General features: G+C 39.0%; 1 protein-coding gene across 4 annotated transcripts in view; it reads left to right on the plus strand.

The window, feature by feature from the left end:
* Positions 1 to 281: 281 nt before the first annotated feature.
* Positions 282 to 17,926, plus strand: part of TLE1 (TLE family member 1, transcriptional corepressor) — a 93,638-nt gene continuing 75,993 nt past the window's right edge. For all 4 annotated transcript variants that reach the window (XM_081320840.1, XM_081320842.1, XM_081320841.1 and 1 more), the window contains exons 1-5: positions 282 to 755; positions 837 to 1,579; positions 2,479 to 2,579; positions 4,281 to 4,344; positions 4,714 to 4,758. In XM_081320840.1, the coding sequence (XP_081176966.1) occupies positions 1,556 to 1,579; positions 2,479 to 2,579; positions 4,281 to 4,344; positions 4,714 to 4,758 (234 nt within the window). In that variant the 5' untranslated portion in view covers positions 282 to 755; positions 837 to 1,555. The remainder of the gene's footprint in view (positions 756 to 836; positions 1,580 to 2,478; positions 2,580 to 4,280; positions 4,345 to 4,713; positions 4,759 to 17,926) is intronic.

Raw genomic sequence — 17,926 nt, forward strand, 5'->3', positions numbered from 1 at the left:
TCTCCTTCTCCCCGACCTTCCTATTCTCCCTGCCTGCCTGAACGTTCCGCTGCCTCCCATTGGCTCGCTCAGAGGGGTCCTGCAGCTCAACTAGAAAGGCTTCCTAGGAAAGGGGGAGCGAGGCAGAAGGGGAGGCGACGCTCACCAGAGCCAGCTGCCATTGGCCTGATGTCATTGCCCCACGTTGGTTCCCAAGCAGACGATTGGCCCAACGCCCTCCTCCTTCTCGCTCGGGGCGGAGCCAAGAGGCTGGTTAGCTCGAGGAGTGTGAAACCGCGTGTTAATGTAACCAGCGCGGGCGGATACATTGTGTCCCGTTTATTGAGATCCTGCCGCCGCCGCCGCCGCCGCCGCCGAGCCGAGCCGGGCTGTGTATCCTGCGGAGTTTTCTTATTACTGCTGGTCTTGTCTCCATGGAAGAAAAAGCCTTACGATAATTTTGGGGAGGGGGGAGGAGAAGGTCTCGCCTTCTCCCCACCCCCGCCTGGATGGTTCCTCGAGGGATCTTCTCGCAAAGAAGAACTTTGGCCCGGGATTGAGCAAGAGAGAAAGAAAAGCAGCGGAAGGGAAAGCAGAGGCCGCCTCAAGAAGAAGTCTGCCCGGGATGCTTCTGCTCCAAATAGGAGGTTTCGTTTCGGGTTTCTAACGTGAGAGGATCCTTGGTCGTCGATGCGCTGCGGGCCTAGGAAGACCGCCACGGCACGACTCCGAGGGGGAAGCGGTTCTTGAGTTGGAGACCGACTGCGCTGGGAAGAGTGGGTACCAGGAAGGAGAAGAAGGGGGGTGGGGTGGTTTTTTTCCCCCCCGTGTAACTCAGGACTCTCTTTTTTTTCCAGTCCGGCTCCTGTCCTCGTAACCCTCCCTCTTCCCCTTCCCCTCCCTCCCCTTTCGATTTTCTTCCTCGCGTCCCGCGCCCGATCTGGCCTTGACTCGATCTCCCGAGGCGGGTAAGAAGAAGAGCGCGGCCTTTCGGCAGGGGGTGACTTCCGCGGCTCTAGCCCCGCAGCCGACCGTCGGAAAAGAGCCCTTGACTTGTTTGGATTTTCTCCTCCGCTCGACTCGAAAGCCATCGATCTTTCGGGCGGTTGTTTGTTTGTTGGGTCTTTTCTAAGTGCGTTTGGCGGCCGAGGAAAGGAAGGTTATTTCCTGGGGGGAAAAAAAGAAAAGAAAAGAAAAAGACGGGGGAAAGAAACAGAAAAACCCAAGAAGCGACAGCGGCAGCGACAAGAAGAAGAACGGCGCGGCGAGGAAGGAGGACCCATCCCGGACTGTCCATCGCTTGTGCTTGCTCGGGCAGATCCCCGGTGACTTTTTTTTTCCCCTTCCCTCGCTCTCTCCAGCTAACAACAAAGGAAGCGGCTGGGCTGGGGCTGGAGGGAAGCCGCGTGTGTGTGTGGGGGGGAGAGGATGAGCCTGCAGCTGAGCCAAGAAGCGGAGTAGCGCCCTCCCCGCTTGCCTCCCACCTGGCGTTTGCTCTGGAGCTTCCGCGGAATCGAAAAGTTCAGGGGTCGAGGCGAGGCCAGACCTGCGAAAGAGGAAAGCGGCGGCCAGAGCCATGTTTCCTCAGAGCCGGCATCCCGTAAGTGAGCCCTTGGCTTCCTCACCCTCCCCAACAACAAAACCCCCCTTCCCACGACCCCTTTTCCCGGGCACACACAAAAAAAAAGTAACGCGCGGTGGGTTCTGGGGCTAACGCAGGAGTCGGAAAGTGGAAGCGGCTGCTTCTGTCGACCGTCTGCCTGACTCTTCCGGGGCCGGAAAAAAAAACACAACAACAACACACGAGCTTTGGGGGGGAAGCGGGGGTGTGGGCGAGCGAGGGAAAGGCCTGGGAAACTTCTGCCTCGTCAGCTGGCCTGGCCGAGGCTGGTTTGAAAAGCCTCGGTTGGCTTTTGGGGAGCGACGGGCGGGGAAAGGGAGGGGAAGAAGTGTGTGTGTGGGGGGGGGAGGGACGCGTGCGGCTTCCCCTTTTGTTTACTCGCGGCCGTCTAAACCGGGCCGGGCCGCTTGGGTTGCCTTTCCTTGTTCTCAGGACCCAGCCTGTGAGGCGGAGAGCCTCACCCTCCCTCCCTCCCTCCCCCCACCCAGACCGAATGCGAGACACCGCTGCTTCCATTTCCTGGAAGGGCAAGGACGGAGGGAGCGCTCTCTTTGCACGCCAGTGGCCTTTGCGGTGGTTTTTAAATGAATAATAGCGAGTCCTAGATGGGGCATCCCTTGTAAATGCGGTTTCGTGGGGATTTTGCCTTTGCCCTGCCACGTGCTCTTTCTGGGCCAGGTGGCATTGTTCCCTCAGTAGCTACAACTTTGCCTGTTATCTTAACAGTTCTCTCACAACTCCCTTCCTTCCTTCCTTCCTTCCTTCCTTCCTTCCTTCCTTCCTTCCTTCCTTCCTTCCTTCCTTCCTTCCTTCCCTCCTTCCTTCCTTCCTTCCCTCCTTTCCCTCCTTCCCCCTTCCTTTCCTTCTGTCCCCTTCAGACGCCACACCAAGCTGCAGGACAGCCCTTTAAGTTCACCATCCCAGAGTCTCTAGACCGAATCAAGGAAGAGTTCCAGTTTCTCCAAGCTCAGTATCACAGGTGAGAATGGCTCAGGTCAGCTTTGAAACAGCCTCGCTTTTTTTCTCCCCTCCCCCCCTGCTCTTGGGAAGGAAGACTTTTCTTCTGGGCTGAGAATTTCAAGGCGCTCCATAATGTGCCCCTTAGTACATAGGGTGTGTTTTGCTTCTTCCAAATGTATTTAGTAGTTATGCCCAGGTGGTGGCGTGAGGAGGCAGGGAAAAGTCTTGTCACTCACACACTGAAGGTGTGAGTGTGCAGCAGGCTGGTGGACCCAGCTATTGTTTTTATTTGTGTAAGTTAATACAGTTTAGGTGTATGAGCTGCTCTCTTGCTACCTCCATCTCCCTATGTGCTTTCAGAGCTTTACAAGAACTGTCAATATTTTTGCTCTGGAAAGTTTTAAGAGACTGAGATGACATTTGGTGAACCAGGGTTCCTCTCCTCATATTCCAGCAATCCATCATTAAATAAAATAATAAAAAGCCTATTTAACAGCTCCCAAGAGAATAGAAATTATTTGCATGCTCAGTGAAAGGGTTTTTAAAAAAACATTTTTACAAACAAAAATAGTGTTTGCATGCTTATTTTGGCCATTATTTGATTCTGTGTGTGTCTGCCTAGAATTATGTTTTTTGAAAAATATTCCAAAGATAGCATGCCTAAAAGTTCTCAAATGCGTAATTTGCAAACAAGAAATAAAGTTAGGATGATTTATTGAAACATTAACATGTATGTACATGTAAGTAAAATACCCGTCTAATAAAAATCTGAGCAATACATCTTTAAAGTAAACATGTTCCAGGGCCAGACGGTTAGTATATTATCTTGATTTGGTTTGTACAAACAAACATATATAAAATTGAGCTCAGCTGTTCTATAGCTCAAGCACACTGTGTACACAGTCATAACTGCAAAGATCAAGCCTGTTCAAATAAGTAGTATTCAAACAGTAGAATTTTTACAATAGTGTGAGAGTCTGGGGAATTAATGCTACACACCTACAAATACCCTTTAATCATAGCAGCCAAACTGAAAAGCTTTAATTATCTAAAGGATTTGGCTTGATGACCTTCAGGCTTTTATTTTGAATTAATAGAATTACAACCCCAATCCTAGAAGTAAATTTCCATTGGAGATAATTTGTAAATGAATTTGAAGCTTGGCAGCTTGATTTAAGTTATTTTACTTCAACTGAAAGCCATAAATAATTTATGTTTGGGTCTAATTAAAAGTATATGTGTGCTGCCATAAATTACAGTTTTCATTATTACTGAGTAGGGCCATGATGGGCCAGAGCCTTTAGTTTGGTTATATTTGAAAAATTGATTTTGTGAAAAGACAAACTGAAGTGTTATTTGTTAATAATTTACATGGATTTCTATAGAAATGTCCTTAATAATAATAATATAAAGTTGGAAGGGACCTTGGAGGTCATCTAGTCCAACCCCCTGAATATTTCATAGGAATGCTGGAATTCTATGTTAATACCTTTTAAACAACATACTTTCCCACTATATTATTTCTATATGTTAGGAATCCTTTATCTGTTCTGATCTCCTGTTCAAATGTCCTCATCTATTAAAGTGGGTTGCTAAACATCTCTGTTTTTTTACTTTGAGATCCCAGGACAGTTTCCATAACTAGCATCTTTTCAGAATGGAAATAAAAGCATATCTTAAATTCATATATTTAAAACAAATATAAACTTTATCTTTATAGCCTTAAGTTGGAATGTGAGAAGTTGGCAAGTGAAAAGACAGAAATGCAAAGGCACTATGTTATGGTAAGTACAATCTTGTTTATCTATATGCTTTATTAAAATGTAAAATCAGAATTGGAAGAAACCAGGGAGAATAGTCTAACCTGTTAAGAGCAGGATACACTCCAGTGTCCCTGACAGATGGTAGTCCAGCTTCTGTTTAACTTCCTCCAGTAAAAGACTCAGGATCTCCCTTAGCAGCTTGCTCCACTGCTGAATACACTTTAGGACATACCCTGTTGTTCATTAAAATCAGCTTTACCGCAGTTTTAATGTGTTGGTTTACTTCTGCTTGTTTGGAACAAGAGAAAATGAAATTCTGGACATGACAGAACTGCTGTTTGTGTGTTTGTATCTGTGTTTTAATTAAACTTTTCTCTGCTTTATTCACAGTACTATGAAATGTCATATGGATTAAATATCGAAATGCACAAACAGGTAAGAAATTGTTATGATTGAATTCTGTGTTGTTCAAAATGCAAGCAATTTTGCTATATTACATTAGACAAATATCTAAAAGGTTGGAGAAATATAGGAAAATTTTTCCTATCAATTTCCATTTAGTTTTATAAATACTATCTTGGCCTTCACCGTTATATATGAGAGATGCTTAAAATTAAATATTTTCAGGGAAATAGTTTTCTAGAAGGATATTTGGGGTGGCACATCCTTGAATCTGCCTAACCAGTATTTTATGTCTAGGCAGCATATGTTGATGGTTGCTCAAATCCAAGCCATTTAAAAGCATCAAAAGATTAGTGTCTTGGAAAGCATTCCTTATGACTGAGTTTGCAAGTTCCCATAAAATTCACACTTATGGCTACTATAATGGTGAATAAAAAGAGTATTGAACTGGAACAAGGCACTAAGGACCTCATAAGAGAAAGAAAGCTAAATGATTGCTCAGCCCAAAGGACCTTCAATTGAGTAGTTATTGTCTGCCAAAGAAAGCATTAATGGCAGGGTGTAAATATTCTATAGATATGCTGACATCCACTTTTTCATCAAGATGCTGGTACAATAAGTCTTTCAGAAATCGATGGCCTCTTAAAAAAATTATCATTAGATGAAGTTGCACAGTTGGATACATTTCAAAGTGCAACAATACAATTCTTTCTTGATGTATATGGGCTATTTCATCTGAAACTCTTGTTTCATTAAATTAAGGAGCATGGCTGACCAGCTAAGGCAAAGTGAAGAAATTGATTCGTTCAGGTTTCACATCTTCAGTGTATTCAAAGGCTCCCATTAAGCAAGTGTGCTTGAATGCTGAATTCTGCTTTTGTAGTTCTGAACTCTTTGATTTGGGGGGAGTATGTGTAAAATCCATCAGATGCAAGAACATTTGGTAATCCAGAATTATGATTCTCTCAAAAATGGATGCTTTTTAGATATAGGTAGTTTATTTGAAATTTACATATTAAACATTTGGTCACATAAATAAATGGCAGCTTTCAAGCCTTAACTAAATTGTTGAAATTTAGCTATTAAGAATTCTCATTTTTCCTTTCATAATTTTCTTTATTTGCTTTGGAAATTGTATTATTACATTGTACTAAATACTAATGTTTTTCCCCAAAAAACCCCCACCCCAAAATGTGTAGGCTGCCATTTGCTTAAAACTTACTAATAGCTTGTTACAGATCACAGGTTTTATGAGCTTAATTGGTCATACTTTCATCTACTATTGTGACTAGCTTTAAAAATTTCTTCTTTAACAGGAAACCAAATGTGCAAATTGGAAACTAGAATTGAAAACTGGATTTATTTAAAGATTAAACAAAGAAAACAGAAAGAGCTTTGGAACTGGGAATGTTATTTTAGCCTGTGCATTACTGTACCAAATTTTATTTAGTCTGAATATGAAATTTATAAATAACATTTTCAGATACAACAAGCATGGCCTATATTATTTCTGTAAAAAGGAAATTGCCAAAATAATATATTTGGTAGAGGTTTGCCATGGTTTTTATAGTATGCAACAGAGGTAGTATTGATTTTGCCATATACTTTTCATGTACGACAGAGTTAACTATTTCTCTATCTTAACAATCTTGTTGAAAAAAAGAAAATGAATTCATCCTGGAAAAGAGGATGTGTGTATGTGAGAATTTCATGATTTAAACATGAACAGTATGTTCTTAGGCATTTGCTGGAGAGTAATCATAATTCTTATTAAAACTGTTGATGTGTATCCCCTAGGGAGTAGCTAGGCTCCAATTGATGCTTTTTGCTGGCTGATCACAAGCCTGGCCTAAGTGCTCATTATGTTGTAGAGAGGGCCTTCAGAGCTCTCATTACATTTGACAGGAATTCTCTCTAGGGGGAAACTGGGCATTAGCTAGACTCCTGACAGGCTGAAAATTATTCCTGTTTTATGGCTTATAACCAAATGCTTAGCAAGGCACCATCAGGAGAAATAAAAGAAGTCACAACTGACAACATTTTTTTAATACAAAGTGTAGTGATGGGATTTTTTTTTCCATTGATTGAAATGTTACCGATGTATGCATCTAATGTTATAAATGTGAATAGATGCCTTCAGAGATCTATGTCCCTGAACTCCAAACTTTAGGAAAGGAAATTGCAGTAGCATGGCAAAACAACAACCACAGAAAGTCATGTTAATCTTGAGGATTATTTTGTGTGTCCTTGTTTCCATAGCTGTTATTTCATGTTGGCAGTATTTTCCAAAAGTGAAAATTAACATTGCTTGAACAGGCTTCTACCTGCATGGTAGGAACATAATTTGATGTAGGCAAGCTTTTTCTATTCCCTCTTTGCATGTCTTTTGCCTTTAAGCAAAGTGGATGGTATCCAGGAAACTATGTTTCAGATTCTGGCTATCTTTTGTAAATTAAGATTATTTTCCACTCATATTACTCGCTTATTTAATATGCCATTACTTATTTCCATTTATATGGTGTAATGGACTGGGCAAGACCCCCACTCAACCTCAGAGTTAGTGGATAGCTTTGAATCAATCATTGTCATGTCACCTGCCTCAAAGGATTGTTGTGGGCATAAAATAAGCTGGATGTCCAAGTTAGCAGGATTTCCAGAAACATTGTGATTTTTTTTGTATTTAGACTTGTTATGAGAGCAATGAGCTAAGGGCCAACATAATAACTCAGACAAAAACCTGGTACTTGTAAACGAGTTTCTACTGATTACAGTTATTTATTGGGCTGACTAATGCACGGTTTTCTTTGGCCTTTGATACATGGTAGAAATTTTGTTTGCAGGATCCATCAAGGAGAAGAGCAAATTTCACTGATCTTCTATTGTAGTTAGTCTTATGTGTGGGAAATGTTCCTCTCCAACCTTTTGGAATGGATTATTTAGGGCATGAGACAAATGCACCTAAACAGGTGTCAACATGTAACTACCTTTATCTGATTTCAACCTAAACGGGGTCAGCCCTGGTTAGTACTTGGATAAGCGAGTGGTGTAATTCCAAATCTCTTTGAATACATTGGGAAGTTAAAGTAAAATAATGGAAGAGAGTGCCTATAGCTCAGGGTTGAGCTATGGAGTCCTTGATGCTCTCACGGTTCTTAAAAACTCATTCCACTTGCAAACCACTTCTGTACTGTGTGAATATAGCCATCAAGAGTTGGGTGCCATGCAAGGATACCTTTGCTTTGGTAAGACTATGGAAGCAGGCAAAAATTCCTCTATCTTCCTCATCAGTGGATGGCCATGGGAATTCTTTACTGCTTGTGGGATCTCTGGATCCACGTTTCCTTTTATTCGGGACAAAAGTAGAGAGAACAGGGGAATAGTGCAGGAAATGAAGTCTTGCTTTAATTTAACCAGTAGTAAGCTTCATCCTTGATCTGACCCAGAGTTGCAGCAAGTGTTTTTCACCCTTTAGATTGCATGTTTTGCTTATGTATATATGATTTTAAACCATGCCAGTTTATAGTAGTACTTTATTCCTTTCTTTTGCTTCTCTACTGTATTAGCATTTCAGAAACTATGCTGGTAGTCAGTCTAGGGCTGATATGGATCTTTCTAGGGAATTGCTTAAAGGTTGTGAGTTTCATTTTTATTAAAAAAAACTTACTCATTATGGCAGTTGGGGTTAGCAATGATTACTGTGGTAAATTTGCTGCCAAGATACAGGGTTTCTTGGATATATTAGTAGCTGCCTGGGAAATGTTTTCTCTGTGTCATTCTCATCATTCCTGTCTGATGGCCTTCAGAGTAAACCAGAAAGTAAACCTTCTTATGTGTTAAAACCTCAATTGTTTAGGGGTAAGGTTAGCCTTAGTTCAGTGGCAGTCAGCCAAATAAAGATTGATCACTACTGAACCCACAGACAGACTATATAAACTACTATACAGTGTTTGAGTTCCTGTCATTCTGAAAGTGACAGGTGGGCCTTTGTCTCCTCTGAGGGGACAGCAATGATCTCTCTGACCTGCCTTCAGGCAAGCTTGTCACTCTGCCCTGCTGAGGTTTTCTGTTTGGCTTGCTGCCTTCTCACTTCCAAATAATTATAACTTCGAAAATGGAGCATAGTGCTGCTAACAGTGCCAGTCTTTTCTTTTAAGGAGCCACTCACAAAGCTGTCTGTGTTCAACAGCCGTATCTCCTGATGGTTGCTCTTGACATCATAGGTAGTAAATGATGCTTAGAGGTTTTCTTGATTTCGCACAGTTCTTTGAATAGGAATGGTCACAATATTGGACTAGTCTTCATCCATGTATGTTTTAATGTGGCTTCATTAATTTAGATTGCAAACAGGAACCCAAATGAATTTGTGAAACTAATAACTTCTTTATAGCAAGTTAATGTCAGGCACATATTAATTTTAAATATTGCCTTTTTAATGCATGGAAATAGTTTTGTGTGGAGTAGCATAAATCAAGGTATCTTTCTGAATTGTGATGTAATATATTCTCAGACCCAGAATAAGCATCTCAGCAAAAGATTGGCTTTCTAAATACAGATTTCCTTTTGCTTGGCTGCTTGCATTTCAGTTATTGACATGACTTGCTTTCTGACTTTCTTGGTATCTTGATTTTCTGTCATCAAGATATTTGGTGAACACATTTGAGCACTAATGAATTTTGTCATTTTTCCACACCCCAAAGGTCATATCAGAAGCCTAGTGTTGGAGAACAGGTTGCAGTAAATACAATTTCACCTCTTCAGTTCTAGTTTTTCTTCACATTTTGATCTTAAACTCCTGTTTTTTAGATGTTAAATCTTTATAGTATTTTGTGTAATTTTTAGCAAATAAGACAATCCTTTGCACTATTAATTCATCACTGGCATTTGTTATATTCATAGCAGAGGTTTCTATCAGTACCCCTTAACAAAAGTTTAAATAAACGTCTAAATGAAATGAACCACATCTTTGTTTGAAAAGAGGAATTTTTTGTAGTTCGCTCTGCTTCTTGAAACCACAGTTTGGAATGTAGTTATTACATACTGGTCAGTATGTTTACAGCATAGTTATCTTAGTCTTATCTTGGTTAATCAGAATAGCTCCCAAATTAAACTGATTAAAAGTGATTCCAGTTAGGATATGCCTGATCTCTTGTGTAGCATGCTCCTTTTGGACTGGTGACAGAAATTGTTGGAGAGAAAATCAAGGAAAATCCCCTGCCTTGTTTTCAGTCTTTTGTTATCTTAGGTAAACAATTGGTCAAAGTAGCTTATGGAATAAGGTGACCAGTCAGTGTATTGACAAGAACATACACAATAGGAAGAAAACTGCATTAAGAGACAAGCCATTGGGATTTGGAGTAAATATATTACTGAACACAAGTGAATTGCCAATACTGCTTGTTTAGCAGTTTGCAAGGGCAATGGCAGTATGGATTTTTGCATTAGAAGGGAAGGACTGTTCTTTCTCTGTGCTGGAACATCTAGTGGATGGTTAAGAAGAGAATGGATTTAAAGAACATACTGCTGCAGCTTCTGTTTTGAGCCATTTTAAAACTTCTGTGGATTACTGAATGAAAACAAAAGGTAGATTTCCATTTTGTGGAAGAACAGAGCAAAAAGGATTTTGTTTGCTGTCTGGCTAGGATGCTAAGCTTAAAAATGTATGAAGACTATCCCCAATCTATTATAAGGCATTCTTTGGATTATTCTACTTAGATTAAATAGAGCTAGCCTAAATTAACAAATTCATTTTCACTTTGTGTTAAGAAAATCTACATAAACAAATCAAAGCTGCACATAATATTGCTCCTTCCCTCCCTCCTGCCCTTTCAACCTGGTCATGTGTGTGTTTTCTCAAAACTTAAGTTAATTGAGTTCCTATTTAACACTTGATAAAAAATACTTAAGGTCCTTTCATAGATCTATATTTAATATTTGACATCTTACAGCATAAAAGGTATGGTTCATGTATAGCCATAAAATGACTTGGCAGTAAATGTGCTTTATTAGAATTCAATATAGAATTATCACTATCACTTTTCTGCAGCCAAAATAACATGACCTGCAAATCACCTTTGTAGTTTTCAAACTTGTTTACACATGTAGGAAATGGATGTCCCTAACAAGATGATGGTGATGATTTATTCAATTTTGATATTCTAACCAACTCTGTAACTAATATTACAATTGGCTTAATTGAAAACCAGAGCTATTACCCATGGTTGTGGCACATCAGTTTAGGATTAAGCTATAATATACTTGATGTAGTGTCATTCTAAATTTGGATTCCCCACTTAACTGGTTTTCAAACCACAGTGATAACTTTCAAGCAACTCCGCCTTTGCTGTTAATGGGAGGAGACAGATGTTGTACATGGGGTGAGTTCCCCATTTAATCATTTCATTCTTAGAAGCTTGTGCAATCAAAGCCAAAGAGATAGTCTCATGCTGCTTTTTTTAATCTCAAGTGCTGCACCTTTAAGGGGGTGAGGCAGTTCACACATTCTGCTCTAAAAATGGGGGATAAAATATTTTATATTCAAATATGTAATCAGACTCTGCATGAAACAATAGTGGTTATTTGTTTATGCAAAAGTTTATATATTGGCCTACTTTCAAGAATGATATTAGTAGAGCAAAATGCTTAGCAATTCAGCAGGTTTTTTCCATTAAAAATTGTTGTAAAGCTGTGTGTATACATATGTATGTGTACACACACACACGCACACACAAACACTCCAGAAAACAGAAGTAGCAACCCATTTCAATATACTTCCATGGATTTGCTCATGTAGTCATCTGCAGTTGATCTGAACTGAAGAGTATATTTAATTACATGCATAATATAATTAATTTTAATTATATGCATAATACTTTGAAATAGATGAACTCATAGAATGGATCTGGGTAGAAAACCCATTATAGTTGTCTTTAACAGCAGTAGCAATATCTCATATAAAACGTGTATGAAGTTGCTTAGTAAAAGATTGGAAAAGATACTACGTACCATATGCTAAGAATAGAGAAAATAGTTCTCTTAATTATTTCCCATGCTTGTCAAGAAAAGACATGCCAGCATATATGCAGTTATTTATAATATATACGAAAATATATATGATTTCCCCCCCCCAAAAAAAAAAAAATTCCCATGTTCCTCTTACTTTAAGGATTTGGAAGGTATTGGCATGTGACTTGACCCACAATTCACTGAATCAGTGAAGCTGTTCTGATAAAGAACAGAATGTGCAGAACTCATAGTATGGTATGAAGTAAAAAGGTATCAATTAACAGTCAAATTACATGTCAACTTCTTTTGAATTCAAAATATGAATGAATTACTCAAAGATGTGGGTGGCTTTTTGAATTTAGTACCCACTTGCATTGGTGCTGCCCAGAACATGTAGGTTTTGTTTCTGACATATCAAGATCTGTATTGTGTGCATATTTGATTTTGTTTTAACATGGAGTCATGATATATAATTACAGCGCAGCAACCATTTTTAAAGTGCATGCACAGTTCTATTGGATATAAGATTGCTGAAGTGATGCACCATTTTTCTAATATTTGTAGACAGTCATTGATCAAACTCATCTAGTTTATGTGTACACACACATCTCTATCTGAATTTAATCTGTTTGATTATGGCTTCACAACTTTTTCTGTTGATTGCAATATTAATGGTGACAATACTGATAACATGAAATATACTGGGAGGCCACTTTCACAACTTCTTTGTGTAATGGTTAATATGGCTGTAAATAGGAGATGAATGTGGCTACTTTTTAAAGTCTATTACTCAGGAGGCCTGTAAACATGATTGGCTGTTACAATTCTAGCAGAATCATTCGATTTGAGAGCAATAGAGAGATAAGGTATCCAATTACCCAAATGATTTGCAGGGCTAGCCGGTGTTGCCATGGAGATGTGAGTTGGAACAAATTAAATTTTAAGCAATAAAAATAATCTTAAAGCATGTCTGGGAACAAGAACATTTGGCAATGGCACTTACCTGAATTGAATCTTAGTTTGACATGCTGTTGCTTGACATTGATATACTGTGGGGGCTTAAACCTCCAGATATGGCATGGAGCCTCTTAATACGTTGCTCTCATGGCCAAAATAAGAAAATAATACTGCCTTTTTCCAACTGGCACCTTCCAGAGGTGAAGGATTTCCGTTCCCATCATCCTAGCCAGCATATTAGCTTTAAAAATAAGGTGGTTAATAAAGGCACTGTGAGGTAGGTAATACAGCAATAGTTGTGCAGGTAGTCCTCAATCTGTGACCACAGTTGAGCCCAAAATTCTGATGCTAAGCAAGACAGTTGTTAAGTGAGTTTTGCTCTATTTTATGACCTTTCTTGCCACAGTTATTAGTAACACAGTTGCTGCAGTTGTGAAGTTACTGGTTGTTATGTGAATCATTGCTTCCCCATTGACTTTGCTTGTCAGAAAGTCTCAAGAGGTGATCCCATGACCTTGGGATGCTGCAACTGTCATAAATATGAGCCACTTGTCAAACATCCAAATTTTGATCACATGACTATGGGGATACTGCAATAAGTGAAAAATAGTTGTAAGTCACCTTTTTCATTGCCATTGTAACTTTGAATGGTCACTAAATGAATGGTTGTAAGTCGAAGGCTATCTGTATACTGTATCTTTGAATAAGTGAAATTGCAGTGACTTTGTATGCCTGGTGACTATTGAACATCTCAATTTTAAATGTATGACAACTTTTCTTGCAGCTCTTTAAAGGCAAACAAGTTATGATGGCCATTACCCTGATCATATCCTTTGGACTGGGTTTATGTTGGCTCTTTCAGGTTATCCTGAAAACCATTTTTTCCCCCCAGAGCAAATGAAACCTTTTTTTAAAAAAAAGTTTTTATGTTGTACAAAAGTAACTTCCACTGTCGGTTCCACTTACTGTCTTTCTGGAAGACTCTTTTGTCCTGCAAGTCAGTCTTGTGGAAGGCTGCAAATTGGATGCTTTCTGCCCTTCCTGGCAAAGTGAAGGTATCTCTAAGCCATTTTAGTAACTTCTGAGAGGAGGAGATACTTCATGTGATAAAGAATAACAATCTAAATGTGTTTCTGTGTCAGAGAAGCCTACTTTCCCCCTTATTAACGCTGTATCAAGCCGATTCATGCCTTACAACGTGGATTTAAAAAGAACCCTGCAAAAAGCTTTCATCCTCATATCGGTTAGACAGATGGAGACAAAAATTGGACTGAGGTCAAGCCATTTGCAGCATACTCACAGCCTTCGATTTTCCTTACCACAGATCATCTCAAATGATTCGGTAATGACCAAAAGGGCAGCCTTGACCTTTTATTCCCTGGTGGATTACTGTTACACTGTATAAATGGCAAGAACATTTTGCTCATTCAGATGGAGTTTTCAGCTCTATTTTGTTGAAATCTCTATAGCACCAGTGCAGGGAGCAGTTGGCTGCTTGTTTTGTGGAAAAGATAAATATATAGTTTCAGTTTCAGTTAGGTGATCATACTGTTCTGAAAGGTTTTTTTTTTTCCCCCTGCCTTGGGACTTTGAGTCATGTTCCTTTTTCAAAAAAACTGTTTTGTTTTTTTAAAAATGCTGATAGTAAATAAAGTTGGCAGAAGTTTGTATTTTAATTCTTACTACTAATGCTTTAAATATTTCCTTTCTTATGTTTGCGACATTTAATTTTTCCGTAAAGTTTTTCTTCCCTTATTTTGGCAAACGGTTTGATATGGATTTTTTTTTAAAAAATATACCCTTTATGACATATCATATTTCAAGATTATAATGCATAGATTATTAGAGATTAAAGGATGTTCATTATTTGGTAATCTAGGTTGTAGGGTGATTTTTTTTAAATAATAAGAATGTTACGTTCACTGTGAATAATAGTCAGCTGGATAACTAGCTAAGCTCAATAGATTGTTTTTGGCCAATTTATATAATAAATGAGAGCTAATAGTTGCTCATCATAAATAAGAACAACTATAAGGCCAGAATAGATTACAATTGCATCTATGGTTGAAATTCTATTGCTCTGATAGCCAGAAAAAAGATTGTATAAAGAGTCTAGGTTTGCTTTGAATTTGAACGATACAGGAAATAGAAGTAATGTAGATATGATTTGTTTTTTTCCTCTCTGTGGTTGCTTTTCCACAGTTTCCATACCATACAAAAATCCACTCAAACAATGCAGTATAGGAATTATTCAACCAAGGGTTGGTCAGTAGAAAATGTACTTTGTTTCTAGAATCAGAATTGTAATACTCTGTTGAAAAATTACAAGTTGTCTGTTATTCCATTGGAGCAAAATTATTCAATGTGTTGAGTATTCCAACATTACAACTTGAGGACAGCTGTTGCTGCTTTGCTCTTCTACTCCAGTTGCAGGGGCTACGTGGTGCTTGTTCATGATCAATGCTATCTGCCATTTGGATTGCAGGAAGCTAAAGATACTATTTTTAAACCGTTTTGAACACATCAATATAATGAAAAAGAGAGAGAACACAGTTGAAATACAAAAATATATTGGAAAAAATATATGCAAGTTAGTGTGTTGTTAAAGAAAAAAACAAATCCTTCCTACAAGGACAGGTGTTTTTCCCCACTGTTTATTTTAATAAGCCTCTTCTGTCCTTTCGCCATGGGAAATTGAGATCAGCTAATTTCTGATGAAGAGTTTTGATGAGCACCAGTTTGGTGTAGTGATTAGGGCATCAAGATGGAAACTGGGAGACCAAGTTCTAGTCCCATCTGAGGCACAAATGCAGCTGGGCTTCTCATTCTCGTGTCTCTCAGACCTTGGAAGAAGGCAGTGGCAAACCACTTCAGAAAAACCTTGTCAAGAAAATTGCAGGGACTTGTCTGGGCCTTCTCTAAGAACTGGACATGATTGAAGAGGAGGAAAAATAATTCCGATGTGCCTTAAATTATCTCAGTTTTTCTTTAGGCACTGTTACTTGGTTTTGTAGCAGTCTACTTGCTAGCTGTCGGCCAAACAAAAAAAAAATCTTCATTGTTCTTTCTGTAAATTTTTGCCTGCACATAGGGGTGGAAGCTATGGAAAAAAAGGCCTGCTGATATCGCTTAATTGTGTGAATATTATTAGCCAGTTTAAGGCACAAAGCTAGAAACCAGGCGACTGAGTTCTAGTCCTGCCTTAGACATGAAAGCCTGCTGGGTGACTTTGGGCTAATCATTGTCTCCCAGCTGAACTCATCTCACAGGGTTGCTGTTGTGGGGAAAACAGGAACATTAGGCATGTGTGGCACCTTGAACTATAAAAATAATAAAGGGTGAAAAAATTAAAATAAAAATCATTACTGTAAGACATAAGAACGTATATGTAGGGTGAACACATACACAAAAGTTCAATCAGCTTACCAAATCCTCCTTGCACTAATAATCTACATTTATACAACCTCAGCAACACTTATATGTGAAGCAAACTAATGTGTGCACAAAATGTGCATGATATTTTACATTACTTGCTTGTAAAAAAAACAGAAGCAAAACAAGTGCACAGCACAACATTTGGAGAGCCCATACAACCACCCACTTGAATTTTTAACTTCTCCCTAGCATTAGGGAAAAAAGCAATAATTTACTAGGCAGTCAAGCAGCTACAAGCAGTTTTCTCCTCTCTGACCATGTGTTTAATTGCTTTTCTCCATTCAACACTCCACTCCCACATCACCTTATTCAATCTAAAGCAGTAGCGGCAAAGATATGACTGGTCCCTGCTGTGGTATTGGCTATGCTGGAAGAAAGAAAGTAGTCACAAAACAACAGTCCAATTACGGTGCTATGAGCAACTGGAACATTCAAAACTATGCATCTCGAAACAGCCAAGCTTATTATTATGCAAATGTTGCTATTTGCGTAAAATAATATGGGGGGATGGAAAATGCATGCTTTGTTTCATGATTAGACCTTGCTTTCCTACCCATACATTCCTAAAGTGGCAAACAATTAAAAAATGTGGGAGTGCTGTTGATTTTAATCCAAGGCACACTGAGTTTTCCCCTGGGGTTTCATGTCTAGGATACACAGTTCATGCCACTTCTAGACTGGCTTTTCTGGAAATGGCATGATAATGACAAGCATGTCATAAGGCTGTCAGGATTTTTCAGGGCTCTGTAATCCAAATAGGTACAGGAACCACTTCAGCTTAAGAGGACCTTAAGAATTACATTAATCATAAAAAGGGTGCTGTCAGATTGAACTAAGTACACGTTCTAACAATGGACATATTAGAGCTGCATTGAATTTTCATGAGCTTCCTTATTTTTCTGTGAAGCTGTCATTTTGGTAGGCGTAACAAAGTTTGCATGCCTTTCCTTCCTCACTGTCCCCTATTTATGTACGGGCTGTGGGGGTGTTCTTGTTTCCTCAATTTGCTGCCACTTGGAGATGGTGGAAGATAGTTCTTGACAGCAGGAGATATATATTCCTTTCCTGTGGGAGCTGCTGTCTATGCACAGAGTGAGATGTTTTGGGATGACATCTCTGGCTGACTGAGTTCATGTGGATTCTTTGAATAGCATCATTGTCAGTAGGAGACACTTGGGAACATCGGTCTTGTTTGTTTCAACAGTGAGGGTATAGTCCCACTTCCTTGATAGTTGTGGTTCTGCAAGCATTTTTTGTCAAAGGTGAAAACTACCAAATGTTTGTAAATATTTTTTCTGTATATAACAGAACCTAATTTAACAGTAGTGTATACATTTGTATATATATATATATATATATATATATATATATATATATATATATATATATATATATATATATATATATATATATATATGTATGTATATATATATATGTGTGTGTGTGTGTGTGTGTGTGTGTGTTAAATGCTTGTTAACTATTTAGATTACCTTGCTAGGCCCCAAACATGGGACAAATATTTATTTCCTGTTTCGGCCTAACCGAAGGCCATCCACAGGTTAAAACAACTGCCTAATGTGCAATCAGCCCAGGTTCGAATCTCAGAAGGGTATGGCTGACTGATGAAAACAAATAAGTTTGAAATGCATATCAGTCTCCTTTTAATTCTTTGTTACCAATCTAAAAATAAAAAATTACACACACACACACACACACATATATATATATATGAGAAAATGGAGACACAAAAGCATCAAATATTTGGTATATTGTTCAGTAGGCAATAAGAGAAGGGAATGATGGATGT

The sequence above is a fragment of the Vipera berus genome (genome assembly GCF_964194415.1).
Source record: "Vipera berus genome assembly, chromosome: 2".
NCBI classification, from domain to species: domain Eukaryota; kingdom Metazoa; phylum Chordata; class Lepidosauria; order Squamata; family Viperidae; genus Vipera; species Vipera berus.